This window comes from Vicugna pacos, chromosome 24, assembly GCF_048564905.1.
Source record: "Vicugna pacos chromosome 24, VicPac4, whole genome shotgun sequence".
NCBI lineage: Eukaryota > Metazoa > Chordata > Mammalia > Artiodactyla > Camelidae > Vicugna > Vicugna pacos.
In genome coordinates this window covers 26,234,914-26,256,294 of record NC_133010.1, presented here as the reverse complement: position 1 = coordinate 26,256,294, position 21,381 = coordinate 26,234,914, and the positions used below count along the sequence as shown (strand labels likewise).

Below are 21,381 nucleotides of genomic sequence, written 5' to 3'. Positions count from 1 at the left end.
CTTTTTGGAACTTTCTGGAATTTTTTTTCTTGAGTATTTTTGATCCATGATTGGCTGACTCCCTGGATATGGAATCTGCAGATACAGAGGACCAATTATACTTACCAAGATTTCAACCATCACTACTAATTCCAGAACATTTCTGTCACTCCAAACAGAAGCCCCACACCCATTAGTCACTCTCCATTCTCCTCTTCCCCTGACAACACTACTCTACTTTCTGTCTCTACGGACTGACCTATTATCAACATTTCACATAAATGGAATCATAAAGTACGTGGTCTTTTGTGACTGGCTTCTTCTCGTCACGTGTTTTCAAGGTTCATCTGTGCTGTATGTAGCAGGTATCAGTATTTCATTCCTTTTTATGGCTGAGTAATATTCCATTGTATGAATACACCACATTTTACTTATCCACTCATCAGCTGATGGTCTTTTGGGCTGTCTCTTCCTCTGGGCTGTCATGAATAAGGCTGCTGTGGACACTCATGCTCAATTCTTGTTTGAATGCACTTTTCTGCGTAAACACCAGGAGTGAGCTGCTGTGCCATGTGGCAGTGTTATGCTTAACTTATTCACAAACTGCAGACATGTTCTCAACAGCAGTTGCATCATTTTATATTCCCACCAGCCATGTGTAGGGTGCCAGTTTTTGCACATCCTTGCCAGCATTTGTTATTACTTGTCTTTTTTGCTACAGCCATTCTAACACTCTGAGGTGGAACGCCATTGTGGTGGAAGTGGCTCTTTTATGAGTATTTTCACAGGAACAAACACACTGTACTGTAATGCTAACCACACTGACCCTGGAACAACATGGGTCTGACTTGTGCAGGTCCACTTACACACAGACTTCTTTCAGTAAATACGCAGTGCTACATGGTCCATGGTTGACTAAATCCATGGATGTGGAAGTGTGGATACAGGGGGCCAACTGTGAAGTTACACGCCACCTTTTGACTGTGCAAGGGGTCCCTAACCCCCATGTTGTTACAAGTTAACTGTACTTGTAAACCTCTGACAATCACAGTGGAATCCTGCTTTAATGTGTTACGTGGGATCCAAAACTTCCAATTATGTATTCTGCAGAGTCCCTCTATCAGAAGATTACTGAAATGATCTAGGCAACCGTCTGCATTTAGCAGACGGTGAATTCCTGGGATCCAGCTGCAGGGTCTGTTGGCCCGTCTGGAAGGCTGGGCCGGGAGAATACTACAAATGTGGCTGGTCTTCTCCCTGCCATGGTCCCTACTCCCCCCTCAACTGATAAGAAACTCATCCTTCCCCTGCAGCAGATACAGGCCACATTATACCCAAATGGGCATGACTAGCGTTCCACTGTATTTATAATTTAGCGAAAAGACAAAGAGACGTGGTCTTATTTAACCTGTTGCAAATTCTCATGTGACCAATGATACTCAGAAGAGAAGAACTAAGGCCTCCTGCCACCTCGCCTTCCAAGGCAGCCCGCACTCGGTCTATGGCGTGTGTATCTACTTTTATTTTAAACCCCCACACCTCCTGGCTTTCCTCTTGCCTCTAAAACAGCCTACACTGTCTATGGAGTATGTATCTCTCTTAATAAATCTACCTTTATTCAAAAAAAAAAAAGAGAGAGAAGATAAATCTAATACTTATGACTTATCAGTTTAAGTACAAGTTTAAGGTGGGACATTGTGACAAATATTCAAACACTGGATCAGATAGTCAGAAAAAACAGCTAGAAGAAAGTCTTCCTAAAAAGTTGGTTGTAGAGATAATGAGCAATAATCAAAAATCCCTCTCACCATATGAGAAAGAAATGTATTTCTTAAAGTCAGACCTCCTCCCCTAACATAATTAACAGAGACACGCTGCTGAAGTGACAGCCAACACATTCCACCTGAGATCATCATTCTTAATGCTGTGACTTTGAACTTCTACAGCAGAGCCTATCAAACAATGTCTTCTGAGAACGGGTTCGTCTTAGCTCCTGGGGAGGCGGACAGGACACGTGGTGCTTCTGCAGTGGAGTCGGGGCTCTGGCTGCGTTCAGCACCACATTCAAATGCTGTCGTTCTCTATGGGAAAAATGACCCTAGAACAGAGTTCCTTAGCCTGGGAACAACTAGTCTGGGGTTTCTGCCTTTGCCTCGAAGTCCTGATGTGACATCCCCCCCACCTTCAAACGTTGCTAATTAAAGAATAAATTTTTAACTAGTTTAAAAAAAAAAAAACTTTTCTTAATTAGTTAAAAAAAAATTCCCACTTCCAGGAAGCAGAGAGAGGACAGAACTAGGCAAAGATTATCTGTGAACTTCAAGGGGGAAAATTGTATTTTTGCTAATCTCCAACTGGCATTTCTTTCAATTATGAATGTAGGTGGCAAACCACAGTAATGCCAGAGGTATCTGCAACTCTGCTGCCCACAGAAATCACAGATATCTTCCATCCCCATTATAGCTGTTGCAGGTATTGCCCCAAAATTTTATACTGATTTTTTCTTGAGTTTTCAGTAGTTACTGGACCTGCTGCTACACGACACGTGATGTAGCTTTTCTGTGCAGACTCCTGTGTGATACGGCTGGTCAACCATCATGCAGTCCTACAGTGGAAGCTCATCCAGCCGCCAAAGGGTAGAGTTGTTTGTTCTCACACTGGTCAGACTTTTCAGTTGCTTTCTAGTATTTTATAATTCTCAATTGTTTGTTGGTCAATGTGCGGAAAGGTATGAGTCAGTTTTGCAATTAAAGTTTTGCTAATTGAACAGTTGAAATGAGAATTCTTCACTGTCTGTAAGGTAGTATGGCTTCTGTAACATGGTTAAAGGCACAGATGAATATATATCAGGTGACTTCAAACATGGCCGGTGGCTCGAACAACTACTGGTGTGTGTTATATGACCTAACTTCTTACTGCCAACAATTGTTCACTGACACGAGTCATGGACAGTGTTGTAAGTTCCGTATCAGTGCTTCTGTCTTTTATCTGTTTTTCTCTCTGTAATGCTATAAATTTATTTTGTTCATTTAAGAACATTATTCTGAGGGAAGGTTTTATATTTACCAGGTTTTTACAGGAAACCATGGGACAAAAAAAGGTTAAAAACCTCTAGGTGAATCTAGGTGAACCTAGGAAATCAATCATACAAGGTTTTGTTTGTGTAAGACAACGTGTATTTGTCTGTAAAGAAGGATCACAGCTTAGAGCACATTTTCAGAAAGTCCATGACCCTCCTAAAAGATGAAGACATTATTATTTTCGTCAATTCAAGTTACTTTGATGATTTCTATAAACAGTGAGACAGGTATTTTGCCCTGTCATTTCATGCCAAAACTAACCACTGGAAACTGGAGTACTAAGGCAGACCTCTAAGTTCCAACGAGCATTGCCTCTGTAAGATCCTGCACTACAGTATCTGGCAGCAGGCAACAATTCCAAAACCTGGAAATTCAATGTCCAGAGAGGAATTCACTGCTAAAGTTCTGCAAATTCAACAAATGATAATATTAGAGATTTTTACGTACCAAGTATATACCCAATATGACTTGTAACATGGGAGCTTTCCTAAAACAGGCTTGAAAATTCTCCATCTTATTGTACAAGCACAAGATAAAATCAAACCATTCCCCAAAATGATTCTAAATAAGGAAAATTCACTAATAAAAATCTGCAGGCCATTATAATCTATTGTTAAAATACAGTTATTTTTGGCATAAATGTAAATTTAAACATTTCTCACCCTTTCAATACTGTGTTGCAAACGTAGTTTCATCCTCACAACTTCCTGTTGTCGAAAAAGCTCTTTAAGTGGATCTGACAGTGAAGGTGGTGGTGTAATCTAATTTTTGAAAAACATAGAGTTAAAAATACTAATTTTATTTACAATAATTGGCTATTCTTATAAAATTAAACCTTTTTAGTACAAAACTTAATGAAAATATAAATTCTAATGTTCTTTGAATTAAATAATATAGTAACGGTTGTTACTTCTCAATTTCAACTATTTGAAACAAAGCAGAGCATTCCCAAAAACTTAAGACGTTTTAATTCTGAGGCCACAGCAAATTTCAAAGAGCAAACCAGAGGACTAAGGGAGTTATTTACCACAGAGAGACACATTTTAGAGCATCAGTAAGTGATAGTTCACAGACAGGGAGGAAGGAGTAACAGAAACACAAGAAGCCCCGAGCAAACGGTCCTAAAGACTGGAACAGTCTGAGTGACAGTAAGTGAAGTGTTTTTGTAGACACGACAAAAACCAAACACCAAGGCACTGAGGTTGCACATTTAGTGAATTACGTCTGTTATAAAAATAGATGAAATTGTCTTCTAATAGATTTGTTACATGTTACATGTGATAACTCACTTTGGCTATCCACACTCCAAAAAGCTAATGGTTGGCTCACCTCTAAGCTGATCATTACAGTGGCCTGCGCTTTCTGGCAGATGATGGAGGTTAAGAAAGCTGACTCGGCCTGTGCAGACACTCTAGTGCTAATACAGGGCATCCACGTAGGGTGGTAACTGCCTGTGAGCCCTGAACGTGCTCCCTCTACAGCCCCCACCCTGCCCCAGCTTTCAGCTCCTGTCAGCATATTAGAGTGAAGGGCACAGTGTAACAACTCTGTGGACTCTCCCCAAGGGGAACAAGCAGATGCTGTGTGCATCCTGTACTGTTACATGAAACACTCTTGCCAAAGAATCAAACCTGGACCTAATCGGGACTTCATAAACAGCAAACAGCTTATAGAATTATGAGGGACTGAAAAACATGTTAAATAACATCACAATATTCAGCTGAATCAATGAGAAAAGTCTACAATACACATAACTTAGTGGGGCTTATCATTTTTCAGGTCTCTAACTGCAATATCATCTTTGATTTCTGTGCCTGTAAGCTTTTTGAAATTTACTAAGAAGACGTAAGAGTAGCATTTGGAGCTGTTATTTTAGTTTTGCAAAGTCACACAGGCATCCTTTGAGCAGAACTGAGGGAAATATCTACTCCTTTGAGACAGGGTGTCAGAGAAGACTTCTTTGAGGGTGGAATGCCAGGGCTGCATCTTCAAGGAAGGGCCAGAGTAAAGAGTTAAGAGAAACAAGCTGCAGAGGAAAAAAAAGGGAAACAAGGAGGGAGACAATCCCACACACAGGAAAGGAGAGCATGGTCCTCTGCATGAGAACAAAGAAACAGGCTGGCGTCTGGAGGCAGCCATGAGCAGTCCCGAACTCCTGGACATCAAAGTTGAAGGAAAGAGTGGTGGGATGTGAGGACGCAGGGATAGCACGGGCGAAATAATAAAGGCTGTTGTCTAGCCTGGAAAACAGCTTTCCTTAAAGTATGATGCACGGAACACTGAGCCACAGAGATGACATACAGGAAATGGTTCCAAGAATAAGGAAGTTTGGGAAAAACTGCACTCATGTGCTTATTTAGGCAACTCATAATTAGCAAATTAAATTTTAATAGTTCTAAGAGGTCCTACAGTGAAGAAATCTATGTATGTTTAAATTAATGGTGTTTCCCAAACTTATTTGATCATGAAAGACCCCCGTCTCTCCCCGCCCCGAGGAAGGTATTTAATTAATACACTGTGGAACAGCCATTATGCTAACACATCAGGGTAAAATCTGTATGTGATGGGGAACCACTAAAAGGTCTTAACAGCCCACTGCTGTTTGGAGAACAGACATCAGGGGGACAAGACTGCAGGCAAGGAACTAGGGGAGCAGGTCACCTGCTCCAGTGGTGTGAGATGCACAAAAGAGTGGAAGAGACCAGGGGTCTGAAAATGCGGATGGCTCAATGATTCCGGGTAAGAAAGAGGGGCCCCGAGGGCTTGTTCAATCCTTTAGCATGACGGCCGGGGGGCCAGTAACAGAGCACAGGAGGGGAAGTGGGGAGAGGCAAGTTCAGTGCTGAAATGTTGAATCTGTGGAGGCGTGAGTTACCAAAAAAGCTGAGGAGAGGGGTTTGGGTGGAATGTCTAAATCTTGGAATTCTCAACATACATCAATGCATAGAAAAGCGGTAAAATCACAAAAGAGCAGATGGAGGAGACTTTCTGAGGAAACCTGCCCTTCACTGTTTCCCTCATCTTCCTCTAACAAATCAGGCCTGGAGAGTCTGTCTTTTACTGAGTCTCATGGGTCTCCAGAGTGAAAACCCCCGATAACCTTCATGGGTGCCCTTCTTCTCATCACCCACTCCCGGACCCCTTGGTGGGGGTTCTTGACTGTTGGCAGACACCAGCTTGTCAAGTCTTTTTCTTTTTTTTCCCTGTTTATTTGATTTTCAGGAACTTGACATTGCTTTATTTTTCTTCCCTTTATTTCCTCTGGAAAAATGGCAGCGTTACAGTTAATTATGAGAAACACAAGTTACAGAAGAATAAACACGAAGCGGACTCCGGAGACATCTCACCACACTTCCAGTGGGCTCTATACCCAGATCACGTAATTGTGACGAGAGCACTTCGACGAAGTGGCACTTAGCTGACTGCGAGGACACCAATGGATAAAACATTGAAAAATACAAAAGTACTGTAACTAAGTGATTTTTATTATTGGGATCTTTTTTTATTTTTTGAAACTAAGTTTCAAATAAACAAGTCCAGTCCAATAAACTCAAGAGCACAACCTTTTATGGGCAAAGGCGGCAGGTCTGCATACTAGCGCTAGTGAATATGCCCTCAGAGTCATTTGGAGCTGGATAAAATCATGGTGGCCCCTTACAGCTGCACAGGGTTGTCACAGTGTCAATGGCTACGGCTGACACGGTCCAACCTGCTCCGAGGTAGGGCAGGTGTTACCGTTTTCCAAGGACAGATGTGAAAACGCAGGACACACAGCTGGGTGCGGTGAGATCTGGACAAACTCACGTGTGCTCCCTGGGAACGTCTAGTCTTCCTGCTGTCTTACGTTGTTTCTCTACTTTAGTAACTGTCATTCAAAACAAGGAAAAAATTCTCCACTACATCCAGAAATAATTCTCAGCTCTGCTTACAGCCCCTTCTGAGACGGTACTCAATTACAATTAAACTCTAACGTAATTAAAGTTACGTCCCCAGAACCCGTACTACCTCATCTTTGCAGGAATACGTGAAGGTGACAGTCAAGATGGGCGTGCAGAGCATCCACACAAGTGTGGGTCATGCTGACCACACGCGCACACACACACACAGCGACAGGATCAACAGGCAGACTGTGCTAAAAGGGCAAGCTACCATGGCTTATGAGAGATTGCTTTTAGTGAAACAGTTTGTACGAACTTCCAATTTAAACGTGTTCTTTTTAGTTTTATCCATACTTCAAGCCTAAGATGTAACATAGTTCAGCTCAAAGTTCTTACCCCTTAAGGAGAAATAAAGGAAACAAGGAAATTACTAGCTTTGTATTCTTTGAATCATTAACAAATTATTTTGCTGAAAGAATCTGGAAGAACAACAAACGCATTTACACCGCTTAGTGGCTGCTGTGACGAGAAGACCAGGGGCAAGGCTGAGTTCTGGGTTCCCAGCCTGAGATGAGACAGCAGACACGGTGGTCTGAAACAGAGAGCAAAAACAGCACTAGTGAGGAAGACAAACGGCTATGGTATTGGACACAATGATTCTAAGGATATCGTGGGACGGTCAGGAGAGGTCCTGAAGCAGCTAGAAACACAGTTATGGAAACAAGCAGCGCACGCAGGGCTGACCCAGATGCAGGACTCCTTCCACAAGAGACAGCAGTGTTCTAGCCCTTACTCAGATTACAGCTCAGAGGCAGAGCAGCCACGTGGACAGTTAACCAAGTCGTCGGAGGGGAGGTATAAGGAAGACACAAGCAATTCTGCTTCGACAGGACTGTGCACAGAGGATGGAGGAGAAAGGGGGCCTGGTGAGAACAACGCTGCAGGCAGAGGGGCGGTACAGCCAAAGAACCCCAGAAGAGTTCGCCTGCTGAACTACCGGGTGATCTGGACGAGTGTGAGGGGCTGAAGCAAGAGGGGCAGACGGGGCAGACTGTGAAACGGACTAGGCTGAGGTGTGGGGTTCATGCTGCCGGCAATGGGAAGCCAGCCAATCACAGCTGAGATACTTAAAGAGGGAAATAGCTTTCCATTGTTCTTAAAGGGACATAAATTTAACAACAAAAGAGAATGGTCCAGCAGAAGGAAACTGGGAGGAAACAGTAGTGAAAAACTGCTGCAAAGCTGAAAGTGAGAGGTAATGATGAGGGCCCGAAACCAAGGCTGTGCCGAGGTAGATTCTGGAAGGCGTGCTAAGGTAGCATGTTTAGAGCTTGGGGACTGACAGGTTTCTACTTTGCTGTCCTCACTAATGAATGGAGGTTTGTTTTTAAGGGAGTGAGGGATAAATCATCCCCTTGGGCCTGTTGAAGTGTGAGGTTAGAGAGGATGCCATGGTGCATGGTCAGACTCTCCCGTCAGGCACGAGGAGCGAGGTGGCCCACAGCTCTCCCTGGAGTTACTCTCTGTGATCTCTGTTTCACGGGAGAGAGCTAGTGTGCCCCCAGGTCCCCTCCCCCGAGTGGAGGCCACCTAGCGGAGGGGCCATCCCACTCCAGAGCTCCAGCAGCTTCCACTGAGGTCACTGCTGCACCTGCGTTTCAGTCCAACTTCTTGCTCTGCCCGACTCCGCTCCCCTCACGCACTTATAGGCACTGCTCCTGGCGGCGCTCAGGGACAAACCTCTTGCACACAATCTCAGAGTCCTGGGGAACCTTCCTGAGGAACCAAACCGGTGAGAGGTGTCTGAGCTCATGCAGTGACTGATGCCCAGGAAGCACTGGTATGTGACTCTGGAGGTCAGCAGGGATGCTGTGGCTAGAGAGAATGGTGAGGGACTACCTGGCACACGGAAGACTGCTGAAACCATAGGGACAGACGGGACCACGGGGACCAAAAGACGAATTAACTCCTAGAGAACGCTGATGTTTCAGAGGTGCGTAGCGGAGTCATTAAAAGATAGAAAGAGATTAGTTAGTGAGGCAGGAGAACCAGAAGAGTGCATCCTCGGGAAAGACCAGGGAGGGGAAAATTTTATGAAGAACGAGATGGTCACAGTGTCAAATGTGACAGAGGCCAAGTAGAAAGAAAAAGAGGCCAATGAACCAGGCAATTCGAGCTCACTGGTGACGACTGCCAGGGCACCCGATGGTGAAGGGGCGAACAGCACGTGCCGCAGGGAAAACATCGGGCACAGACCGCCCTCCAAGGGCGTGGCAGCCAGAGGGGGCGGCCGGCAGGCTGGCACAGTCCAGGGAGAACCGCGTTCTCCCCAGGATGAAAGGAGTGGGGGGAGAAGGGCCCTAGAGAGAGAAAGTTAGAAAGTGTACTAGCGAGAAGTGTTTTAATAGAGGAAGGTTCCAGAGAACACTGCAGAGACTGGGATCAAAAGCGCACACGGGTGGTGGAATTACCCTTCACAGAAGTGAAAACACAACTGCTTTGGGACGAAAGGAAAAACAGGTAAGAGAAAAAATACTGTGCATCAGTGCTGTTCAGTAAGGTAGCCCCGGCTACACGTGGCTACTGGGCACTGACATGTGGCGAGTTTCAACTTGAAAGCCCAGCGGGTTTCAAATTCTTAGTACAAAAAAATTACAGAATGTCCCATCAATAACTTCTCTACACTGTTTATATTTTGAAATAAAATTCTGGATACACTGGGTTAAATACAGTATTAATATTAATTTCCCGTTTCCTTTTACTTTTTAAAACGCGGCTCCTAGAAGACTGAACTACGCGTGCGACGTGCGTCACGCTTCCGCTGAAGCGCAGGCGCGCGCCGCGCGGCGCTACTTACTGTGGGGATGCAGATCTTGCTTAAGGGGTTCCCATCCAGCAGATACGATCCATTGAACGTCACATACTCATCATAATACTGAGGTGCTTGAGGGATAACACTACACAACAGCTTGCGCTTTTCTTCAATTTTCTTCCGTATGTGCAGATATTCAAAATACGGATTTGCTCTCTCTGAACTGTACGGCTGGATCTCGTCGAGCTTCAGCGAGTCCACGAGCGCCGCCAGCGACTGCTGCGTCTTCTCCTTGGCCTGCAGCAGGGACGGGCTCACCTGCACAGGCTGCGGCACACGCGACACCTTCCTTTTCCGAGGGTGGTGGATCTGAGGGTCGTCGTCCTCGGTTAACCTGATTCTTCCTCGAGGGGAGGAAGACTCCCCGTCTTTTTCTGCTAACAGCGCGCAGCCAGCCAGAACCTGTTTGCTTGGGTTTGCTGTCGTATTTGTTTTGTTCCTAGTCATCCTTGGAGGGATCTGGTTTTCAGTTTTATCATCTTCAGCATTTTCTTCCAATTCCACTTTAACTAAGTGACTGTATTTATGCATTTCTGGGGGAGCTGATTGTTGTGAATGGTTCTCCAGACTTGATAAAGTGCTTTGTTGTGACTCTTCGTCTTCGATGGAAAGCAAACACTTCTCACCTTCAGGACAGTGTTTTGGATTATTTTGTTCATTAAGATTTCCTTTTGGCATCCCTGCATTCATGTCACATAAATCAGAATCACACTTATCATTCAAGTGAGTCAGAACTGAACTCTCCAGTTTGCCTTCTTTTTCATGTGAAACGACCTGAATGTCAGAAGTGCTATTTTCAGCCTCGTGGTCACCGGAAGACTTGTACATTAGTTTGCTAAGTGCATAATGTGTATTTGGCTGGGAAGAGGCGTCACTTCCATTAAAGTCCCTTTCTGATGGTAATACAGGCAAAGTGTTAGCTTTCTCAAAATTTGGTGATGCTTCTTGAACAGTGCTTTCAGGGCACACTGAGACAAAGGCGTCTGTCTTCTGAACATCTGTCAGGACAAAAGTACCCTCCGTATCTTTTGTAGGTTCATTATCGGTATCTAAAACAGAACTGATAATCTGAATAGCATTTTTCTGTTGTAAAATACCTGGCTCTTGATTGGCAACATATGACAAAGACAGATGTTTAGAAATAGATTCAGCATCTGAAAGTGATTGGCTGTGAAAAGAGCAAGGCTGCTGGGAAGGCAGAAAGGACGCTGGGTCCTGAGCACAAGTGTTTCCTGGCAATTCAGTCTGATGCAGGGATAAAAAGTCAGTATTTTGTTCTTTCAATATTTTGTTTTCAGAATTACAAAAACCCTGAACAGAAGAATCTTGATCAGGCATACGAGAACTTGGGCAGATAAAGTCACTGGTGCTTAACGACTCCAGTCTCTCAACAGCTATCTCCCATGATTTATTTTGAATTACATCAACCTGATTAGATGGCTCTAAATGCACAGGACTGTCCGTCAAAGGGCCCACTGGAGCAGTACTCTTGACAACATTTACATCCGCTGAAGTGTATTTGCTGTTTACAGATCTAGTTGGAGAGGCCGCAAAGCTGGAATGCACGTTAGACACATTTGAAAGTTCTCGTTCAGGCACAGGTGAGGACACCTCAGTTTGGGGAGAAGGACAAGTAACTCTTGGCACAGCTAAGCCGTCTTGGTTGCTTTCTTCTGATATTGTTTGGAATTGTTTTGTATGTTCACAAATAACAGATGGCATGCTACATCTTCGAACTTCCACAGCTGGTCTCCCCTCACTTAGAACGAGTTTAACGTCCTCTGCAGAGGATGAGCGGAGGTGGGATGCTGGAAGCCGGCTTGTATGTGGTGCTTTAACCCGCTCTGGCAGCTCAGCCAGGCTGTCTGGCTCCCTCTCATGAAGGGCCGGAGATTTGGCAACTGGCAAAAATGGTGACTGGGAAAAGGACATTTGGGAATCTGAACCCTCCAACATAAAGTCTGAGTCATACTCAACTGGTGGCCTTGGTGTTGTCACGGTAGTATGGCAGGAATCTTCTGAGCTGGCAACTGAAATCATGGACACAGACCTGGAGCTGAGACCGGGCTTTTCACTTTCTGACCTAGGAGATCTATTTAAGCTACTATCTGAAATGAAGGGTGACTTCCCTAAATTCACTGTATTTTTGGTGTCGACAGACTGTGATCTGTTACTTACAGCATCTTTAGACTGCTTCTCCTTGGTAGAAGCATCAGTCAACTCTGAACTCTTCGACCTGGTAAGTTCTTTATTTTTGGACTCAGCTAGTGCATGCTTTGTTTTTTCTTTATCTTTTACCTTAAGTTCTAAACAGTTACGGTTTCTCAACCGTTCCTTTTCTTTCTGCTTAATTTTTTCCTTGTGTTTTCTGTGCCACTGCTCTATCTCCAGGTCTTTCAGACTCAGCATTCGTTCAAAGCTTGTCTGCATTAAGTCGTCATTCACCAGCCTCTTTTCTCTGGGTCGAGCATCTTTTGATGCTGGTGGTGACTTAGGTTTAGGCTTCTCTGCTTCAGATTTCAGTCTGAGTGCACTACTTAGTTGAATTTTATCCTTATGTTTGTCTCGCTCTTTGTATCTATCTATATCTTTATCCTTTTTATCTTTCTCTTTTCCATCAGGAGTTTTCAAAGGCTCATCTCTAGATTTCTCTTTAAGGGGTAAAGTTTTTTCATGCGCTTTATTACCGTCTGCTATAGTTGACTTCTTCTCTTCCTGGAAGTGTCTGAAGTTAGTTATATTCACACTATCTCTGGATTTTTCCTTTTTATCTACATCCCTGTCTTTTTCTTTATTTTTGCTTTTCTCTGACTTAGCATAGTCAGTAATATCTGACTGTTTGGTTTTTTTTTCCATTGAGTGTTTCTCCTTGCTCTCGGCTAGATGTCTCTCTTTTTCAGGTTTTTCTTTGTCATGTTTTCTGTCCATTTTTTCTCTACTTTTCTCTCTGTCATCAGTTTTCTTAATGGTAATAATGTTTTTTACCTTCTCACCTTCTTTATGGCATTTTTCTGTGTGGTGTGAATACAGCCTGTCTTTTTCTTTTATTCTGTCGACACATTCACTAAGATCTAATCTGTCTTTCTCTGACTTATGCTCATGTTTTATCTTCTTCTCTTTTTCAGAATTTTTTCTTTCAGCCTTCTCAGCATCCTTTTCTTTAGTCTGAAATCGTTTCTCAGATTTTTCCCTACTTTCTTTTATATGCTTTTCTTGTTTTTCAATTTCTATTTCCTTTTCCACTGAATGTAACCCTACAGATTCTTCACTGGCACTTACACCTAAAGAACTGAATTCTGTTTCTTTATCTGTAGGTGCATTCTCTCTCTCTTCTTTTAAATCTTTTACTTTTTCCTCCCTAAAAGATTTCTCACTTTTAATTTTTTCTCGTTCTTCTTTAAAACTCCTCTCTTTTGCGGCATGCTTTTCCTTGGTTGATTTATCATCTTTTATGTTTTTTTCCAACTTTGATTTTTTTTCTAACGTTAAGGCTTCATGTTCCATATTTAAAAACAGATCTTCAGTTTCATCACTTTTAAAAAAATTCTCTTTCCAAAATTCTCTATCAAATTCCACACTCCGCTGAAGCTCTTTAGTACCATCCCTATTTTTGTACTTTTCCTTTTCACCTTCAATTTCTTTTTTATGCTTTTCTTTTTCTCTCTCTTTATGTTTCAATTTATGCTTTTTTAATGTTTTACCCTCTTTATCCATTTTTTTCAGTGTGCAATCTGAATTTTCAAATGTTGGACTATGATCTTCATCCTTTATTTTGGCATTTGACTTTTCACCAAATTCTAAGTGGAAATCTTTCTGATGTTTATTTTTTTCCTTATGCTTACAAGATTTTACACTTGAACTTTCTGGCAAAAATTCAGATTCTGTATTATCATATCGAACAAGGTCAGACTGCAATGACATTTCCGAACTTCCTGGTGATAAACATGCCTTAGAATGTTCTTGTTTTAGTGGTGTTGACTGCTTTTCACTTAGTCCACAAGCATGTTTGGGAGACTTGCTGGTAGAAATATGAAACAAATGTAATGAAGTATCATCTTTTGGGCTAAAAGATTTCCTAAAATTCCCCTCCTCCCTGGTCTTTTCTGAACAATCTAGGGCAGGATTAACCGTCAAGTTTGTTACTCTGGTATTTTCTTTCCCCTCTTTTTCTTGCTTCAGCTCTTGGTTCTCTTTATTTTTGTTCTGGTTCTTTAATTTTCTTTTCACTTTGCCTTTCTGTTTGTGTTCATTTGAAACTCCATACTCCTTTTTGGTTTGTGTATCAGAATTGGATGTTTCAGGGACAGAACATGGAACAGGACACTTTTTGTTCTGAAGAATTTCTTCATCTGAACTTTCAGAACTTGAATACAAAACCCTAGATGGCTTTTGTTTTTTAGTTTTAAATGATTTAGGATAGAAGGCCTTTTCCTGTTTTGTAAATAAACTATTCTTTTCTACTTCAGATTCATTGTCTTTTCGTAGCTCTTTCCTAAGAATATGCCTATCATCAATCATTTTATTTATTTCTTCATCATCGTCATCTTTGAACTCATACTCATCAAGGGCAGATGGAAGAGGTGCTTTACTGGGAATTATCTGTTTACTTTCAGAAATGAGAGAGTCTTTCTCTGTCTCAGAGTCAATATTTTCATCAACACTGGAAGGATTGACAGACCGAGCCTCCTCAGAATCTAGGGTAAGAAAAGAAAATCTGTTCTTAGTCAAGAAACAATTGTCAGAAAAATAAGACTGAGAGAAAAATATAGATATACAGCAAATATTTGAAACAATTCAGGAAAAACACCTCAGATTTATGTGCCAATAATGCAATAGAAATATGCAACAACTCTGCTACAGTTTTGTGGAAGAGCTTTACAGACAATTTGCTTCAGGATGAGATTCCCTGACACTTCTAAAAGCATACAATATACTGCATTCACAACATATATAGCAATATACACATAATATTAAAATGTATGCATAATATAATGATGAGGTTCATAACCTAAGGGGTTGGATTCAGGGGAAACACTGGCTACTAATGATATGTAAAATTTTACATACATGTACGTTTATTTTTCCTGGAGAGAGAATATTTAATTTATGTAGGATTCTTTGATGCAAAAAAGATTAAGAACCACTAACGTAAAAGGTTGTTTTAGAATTTTTTATTACGAAAAGCATAAAGGATTAGTTGATTTCCATAAAGGACAGAAACTTGAACAAAGGTGGTTTTGACCATACAAGAAACATGACTATTTGGTTAAAAAAAAATCCTCCCATTACATCATTAAGATCTTAACAGATAAACTGAATTGATATGTAATTTGAAAAAAGCCACTTTATTTCTTAGCTTTCTTCTTTATAATTTAAACTTGACACCAACTGTACTTCAGTACAAAAGGGGAAATAATGTGCTCAATCCCTGTATGTTTTTAAAGACATTAAAATTTATTTTAAGTACACAAAAATGTACTTGTGTACAAGCTGTTGTATAAATACAGTCAAAGCACTGCTAAATTCTATTTCATTATATAACATTTAAGAAAAAAATTGTTTTTCTTCTTTGATGACATCTTTTCTTAGCTGAAATGTATGTTGTATACATGGGGCCTCTAACTGAAGAGAAAACCCAGGCCTCTGACCAAGGGAGGAAAAAAAACAAACTCATAAAAAATAACTAAACAGATCTTTTTGCTATTTAATAATACTGTAGTCATAAATTTATTTTAATACACTAAGCTCCCTTTAAAGTGATCTAGCACCCATATATTCTCTTCACATGGGAATTCAAATTCCAGAAGCATTGTGGGGTGTCTGTAAGGTCCTGGGCACTGTATGGGGAGCTCTGGAGAAGATATGTTAATATTCTAAAACAATATTATTAAATGCCAATGAGTAAAATAGTTATACTGACATGGTATAAAAAAGAACACTCTGGAATTACAACTGCTTGTAAGCAGAACTCCATTCCCAGTTATCAATACCGCAATACAGGGTATCAAGCTACAGAACTTCATGTTGCAGAAGAAGAACACTTGTTCTGGAAGCAATATTTATTTCGGCACTTGATTAAATGAGTACAGAACGTGCACTTGCACCACAGGTATTATTTTCCCTCGTTAGCACCTTATTATAACTTGTTCTTGAGGACTTTTCTCCCCTTGCAGCTTCCAAGGGTTTATATTTAACTATCCTATTTGTATTGTTTCTCATTAGGTAAGTTTTACTGGAAACTGGGAATGATTTTTTTTCTTTGCATATCTTGTAAAACCTCAGTTCTGCACTGCAAATCGGTCCTAATATATACTGCGTTCCCCGCCAGGCACAGAATGCTACTGGCTAGGGATGCCAGGGTGGAAGAATACAGTCCTGCCTGTAACCGCAGCAGCAGGCGCCAGGGCAAAGGGCGCACCTGGGCCAGTCAGCACGCTGGCAGAACGGAAGGGAAGCAGGCTTCTCAGAGCGGTGCACAGAACTGAGAGGAAGGGCGCGCAGGAATTTCAGGCAGGGTTCAAGAAGACAACTATTAAGCAAAGAAGCAGCTCAAACCACAGCACGCCCCGTTTTATGTATGGCTTTTTAAAAATTGAACAGACTGTAGATTTTCTTTTGAAGTTATATTTCTTTTATTACTATTTTTAACGGCTGCATATTACATGGAGTTAATATGTAATCATTTAAACGGATTCTTCTACTGAGGGACATTCAGGTTGTTCGTAATTAACGATAGCACAGATATTTAATAGTTTGTAAAATTTTTGTGTATCTTGTAGGTGAAAACAGCAGTATACAAATTTGTCTCTGTGTGTGTAGGGAAAAAAAACTAGAGAAATATATTAAAATAGTATCTGTATTAAACTCTGGCTGGAGGAATTATGGGTGATTTTTATTTTCAAGTTTTGCTGTATTTTCCAAATTCCCAGTATAACAGATTATATTACTTTTATCATCAGAAAAAATACTTTTAAAAAGTTCATTAATAGGTATAAAATGATATCACAGTTTGATTTTTTGATTACTTGTGTGGCTCATTTGCCACGTTTTGTGTTTCTTCCTGATTAATGTCACTTCATAATTTCTTCATCTTACTTTCTTCTGGTCTTTTTTTGCTCATGTATATTAATACATTATTTAGATTATACCACACACTTACTTTTGTGTATGTTTCACTTATTACACCATAGTGCTTCCCATCTGAATATAGACATTAAAGGTCAAATGCAAATTCTCCAAGGGAGTTACGCATGTATGTGTACCTGAGAGATGCAAGGTTTGTCATCTGTGTTCCTGATTCATCAACTGAAGGTAATTAAGGAATGCTCTCCAGCACAGATATGCTTTTTCCCCTATGGTCCTTTTAAAAAGACTCCTTTTTTTTTTTTTTTAAATCATGCTCCCTGACTTCACACTGTATGACAAAGCTACAGTAATCAAAACAGTCTAGTACTGGCACAAAAATGGACACACAGATCAATGGAACAGAAGAGGGGGCCCAGAAATAAACCCACAAAGTTGTGGTCAATTAATCTATGACAAAGGAGGCAAGAATACACAATGGAGAAAAGACAGTGGTCCTGGGAAAACTGGACACCTACATGTAAAAGAATGAAATTACTAACACCATACACAAAACTAAAGTCAAAATGGTTTAAAGACCTCAATGTAAGACTAGAAACCATAAAACTCTTGGAGGAAAACACAGGCACAACGCTCTTTGACATAAATTGCAGCAGTATTTTTCCAGATCCGTCTCGTAAATCAAAGAAAATGAAAGCAAAAATAAACAAATGGGACCTAAATAAACTTAAAAGCTTTTGTACAGCAAAGGAAACCATAAACAAAATGAAAAGACAACCTATGGACTGAGAGAAAATATTTGCAAGTGGTATGACAGGTTAAGGGGTTAACATCCAACATAAATAAACAGCGCGTATAACTCAACGTCAAAAAAACCAAACAACCCGATTAATAAATGGGTAGAAGAACTAAATAGACATTTTTTCAAAGAGGAAATGCAGATGGTCAACAGGCACATGGAAAAGATGCTCAACACTGCTAATCATCAGGGAAATGCAAATCAAAACCACAGTGAGATACCATCTCACTTCTGGCAGAACAGTTTTCATCAAAAAGAACACAAATAACAAATATTGGCGAGGCTGTGGAGAAAAGGGAACCCTCCTACACCGTTAGTGGGAATGTAAATTGGTGCAGCCACTATGGACGACAGTATGGAGGTTCCTTAAAAAACTAAAAACAGGACTACCATATGACCACTCATGGGTACATAATCTGAAAAAAAGCAAGCACATTAATTCAAAAAAATACATGCACCCCAATGTTCACAGCAGCATTATTTACAACAGCCAAGATATGTAAACAATCTAAGTGTCCATCAACAGATGAACAGATAAAGAAGACGTGGTGTGTATGTACAGTGGAGTATTAGTCATAAAAAGGGATGAAATTTTGCCATTTGCAGCAACACGGATGGACTTGGAGGCATTATGCTAAGTGAAATAAATCAGAGAAAGACAAATACTGTATGATTATCACTTATATGTGGAATCTAAAAAATATATAGCAAACTAGTAAATACAACAAAAAAGAAACAGACTAACAGCTACAGAAAACAAAAGTAGTGGCTACCAATGCAGGTGGGCAATACAGGGGTGGGGGAGGGGGAGGTACAAACTAGTGGGTGTAAGACAGGCTCAAGGATGTATTGTACAACACAGGGAATACAGCCAATATTTTGTAGTAACTTTAAGTAGAAAGCAACCTTTAAGATTGTATAAAAAATTTAAAAATTAAAAAAAAGTTTGCTATCAACATCATTTATAATGGCATCACAAAAAATAAAATTAAAAAATAGCAAGGGGGAAAAACAGATGAATGGATAAAGAAGATATGGTATACATATACAATAGAATACTACTCAGCCATAAAAAGGATGAAATACTGCCATCTGCAACAACATGGATGGACTTGGAGGGTATTGTGCTAAATGAAATAGTTAAAGACAAATGCTGTATGGTATCATTTTTATGTGGAATCTGAAAAACACCAAACTAGTGAACATAACAAAAAAGTTACTCACAGATGTAGAGAACAAACTAGTGGTTACCAGTGGGGAGAGGGGAGGTGGGAGGGGCAATATAGGGGTAGGAAATTAAGAGGTACCAACTACTAGGTATAAAATTAGCTACAAAGATACATTGTACAACATGGGGAACACAGCCAATACTTTATAATAACTATAAATGAAGCATAACCTTTAAAAATTGTGAATCACTGTTGCACATCTGTAATTTACATAATATTGTGCATCAACCATACCTCAATAAAAGATTAAAAAGACTCCTACTTTAAAAAAATTTTTACTGAAGTGTAGTTGATTTACGTTAGTGTCAGATGTACAGCAAAGTGATTCAGTTATACATATGCATACACATATATATTTTCTTTTCAGAGTCTTTACCATCGTATTACAGGAAATTGACAATTCCCTGTGCTATACAGTAGGTCCTTGTTGTTTATCTATTTTATATATAGTGATGTGTGTCTGTTAATCCGCAACTACTAATTTATTCCTCCCCACCCTTTCCCCTTTGGTAACCATGGTTTGTTTTCTATGTCCGTGAAAAGACTCCTACTTTTTTAAAAGGTAAAAAAGTACCAGTTCTCAAGTGAGTCAGTCAAGCTGATGCTAACTAATGCCCATGATGAGTGCGTGGAGTCACCCCGGGAGGGTCACTCTGCACGCTGAGCTGCACGCTGGCTCTGAGCACCAGCAGCAACAACCCTGGGTGGCTCTCAGGAAGCTACCTAGTCTGTGATCTCAGCAAGGTACTACATCTCAATGACACCACTTCCACTGGCAGGCCAGGCTGAAATCCCCCTTCTTCCCTAAGCAGCCTGAAACCTTTTTGATTTACTTCACCCAGGAATACAGATCAAGCTGGTCTTGGAACTCTAGTGCAGAAGTAACTTAAAAAAAAAAAAAAAGCTTGCTCTGCCTTTCTTAGCAAATGATTGCTTATAGTGAGAAATTCACCTAGGATCCAAATCTTCAAATTCATGTACTGAAAATAGCCATGGTTATCACTGTACTATGTTATAATTTTGCATTTTGTTCCAATTTTTTTAGTCTTTAATATATATTTAGTTACTACATTAGAACTTGTATTTAAAACATTTGATGAAATTATTTCTGACAAAGAACCCTTTAAAAATTTTAATGTTTATCATCTCAGCAATTTTATTTGGGAAACTAGGAAGGAACATGAGAAATGGGTTAAGCAATCATTAAAATATTAAATTTTTCATTAAAGCATTTTTCTTCCCCATGAAAAAGTGTTAAACAACAAAATGAAGCGTAACTGATTAAAAACACTTAAATACACTTGAAACTTGCTCTTGTACATCTCAAGGCACTTTCAGACATTTGCAACTAATACTAGTGACATTTAAAGAACAGCTAAATGTTATCTGAGATCACTATTATCCTCAGGCTTGACTTTTTCCATACTGAAGCTACTGTAAACTTGTATTTTTTCTTGTATGGAATCCAAAAGGAACATATGTGACCAAAGTAGGGAGACGACAGTACATAAAGTAAACCCTTCCTCCTGCAAAATCTCTCCAAAACAACCAGCATGCATCTGACAAAGCAGGTACATTTCACACTCCTGATTAATAAAGCCAAAAGACTCTGGGCTTTTAAAAAGGTCTGAATTAAATCAATGATTATACATTGTTTGTTTCCCAGAAAAGGCAACAGGCAAATGGAAGGCTATCTGTTCCACTATGTCCTGAATGCATCTTGGATGACGAAGTGCTTAAGTACATGCGGACACGTACGTACATACATGTACACGTACACGTACACGTACACGTACACACACACACAGCTTCTTGTGCACTTATAAAGGTATCTGTATCAACAGCACCTGCCTAAATTATAGCGCCTCAGAAAATGAAAACCAGGTATTGTCTGTTTATGGGACCGAGGACGGCAGGGGTGGTAGTGTGCTTACTGAGAGGAAAAGTCTACGTATGGAACCTAGGAGTCCTTGGTGGGAAGGTAACCACCAGTGAGGCAGCTGTAATTTTCTGTTTCTGTTTTCCGTATTATCCAACAGATAATTCAAATACAAGCCTGTGACTTGTATTTGGGGACTTTCTTAATACACAACATGTAGTAGATGCCTAACAAATGCAGAATAAATGTACAAATAGTGAGTTTCCGAGCTGGACTAAGGCATCAAGAAGTCAAGCAGGGGTGCTTACTGTGGGACGGGAGGCCCGCAGGAAGGGAGACAAACATGAAACACATAGTTACCCACTTTACAATTCTGCATGGTACCCAAGTGGGAAATCCTATTGCCACTGACTTCTGCCTGGTTAACGTACTGCTCATGTCTCCTTTAAACCTGGCACCTGGAGGAGGTGGCAGGCATTTCACTCACACAGCAGCAGTGCCTGTTATCACTGGTCCGTCACTTGAGATGCTTCACGCCACCGCCAGCCTACCTACAGCCTGCAGCTTCACACCTGGTGTGCT

The 21,381-nt window shown here is 40.7% G+C and overlaps 1 protein-coding gene across 9 annotated transcripts in view; it reads right to left on the bottom strand.

Moving 5' to 3' along the window:
• Positions 1–21,381, bottom strand: part of ANKRD12 (ankyrin repeat domain 12) — a 109,107-nt gene that overhangs the window by 7,146 nt on the left and 80,580 nt on the right. For 8 of the 9 annotated variants that reach the window (XM_072949250.1, XM_072949255.1, XM_072949257.1 and 5 more), the window contains 2 exons: positions 9,795–14,503; positions 3,722–3,820 (listed from right to left, as the gene is read on the bottom strand). In XM_072949250.1, the coding sequence (XP_072805351.1) occupies positions 3,722–3,820; positions 9,795–14,503 (4,808 nt within the window). Of the gene's footprint in view, positions 1–3,721; positions 3,821–6,480; positions 7,530–9,794; positions 14,504–21,381 lie in introns of those variants that run through there. The other variant, XM_072949258.1, reaches the window with a different exon arrangement.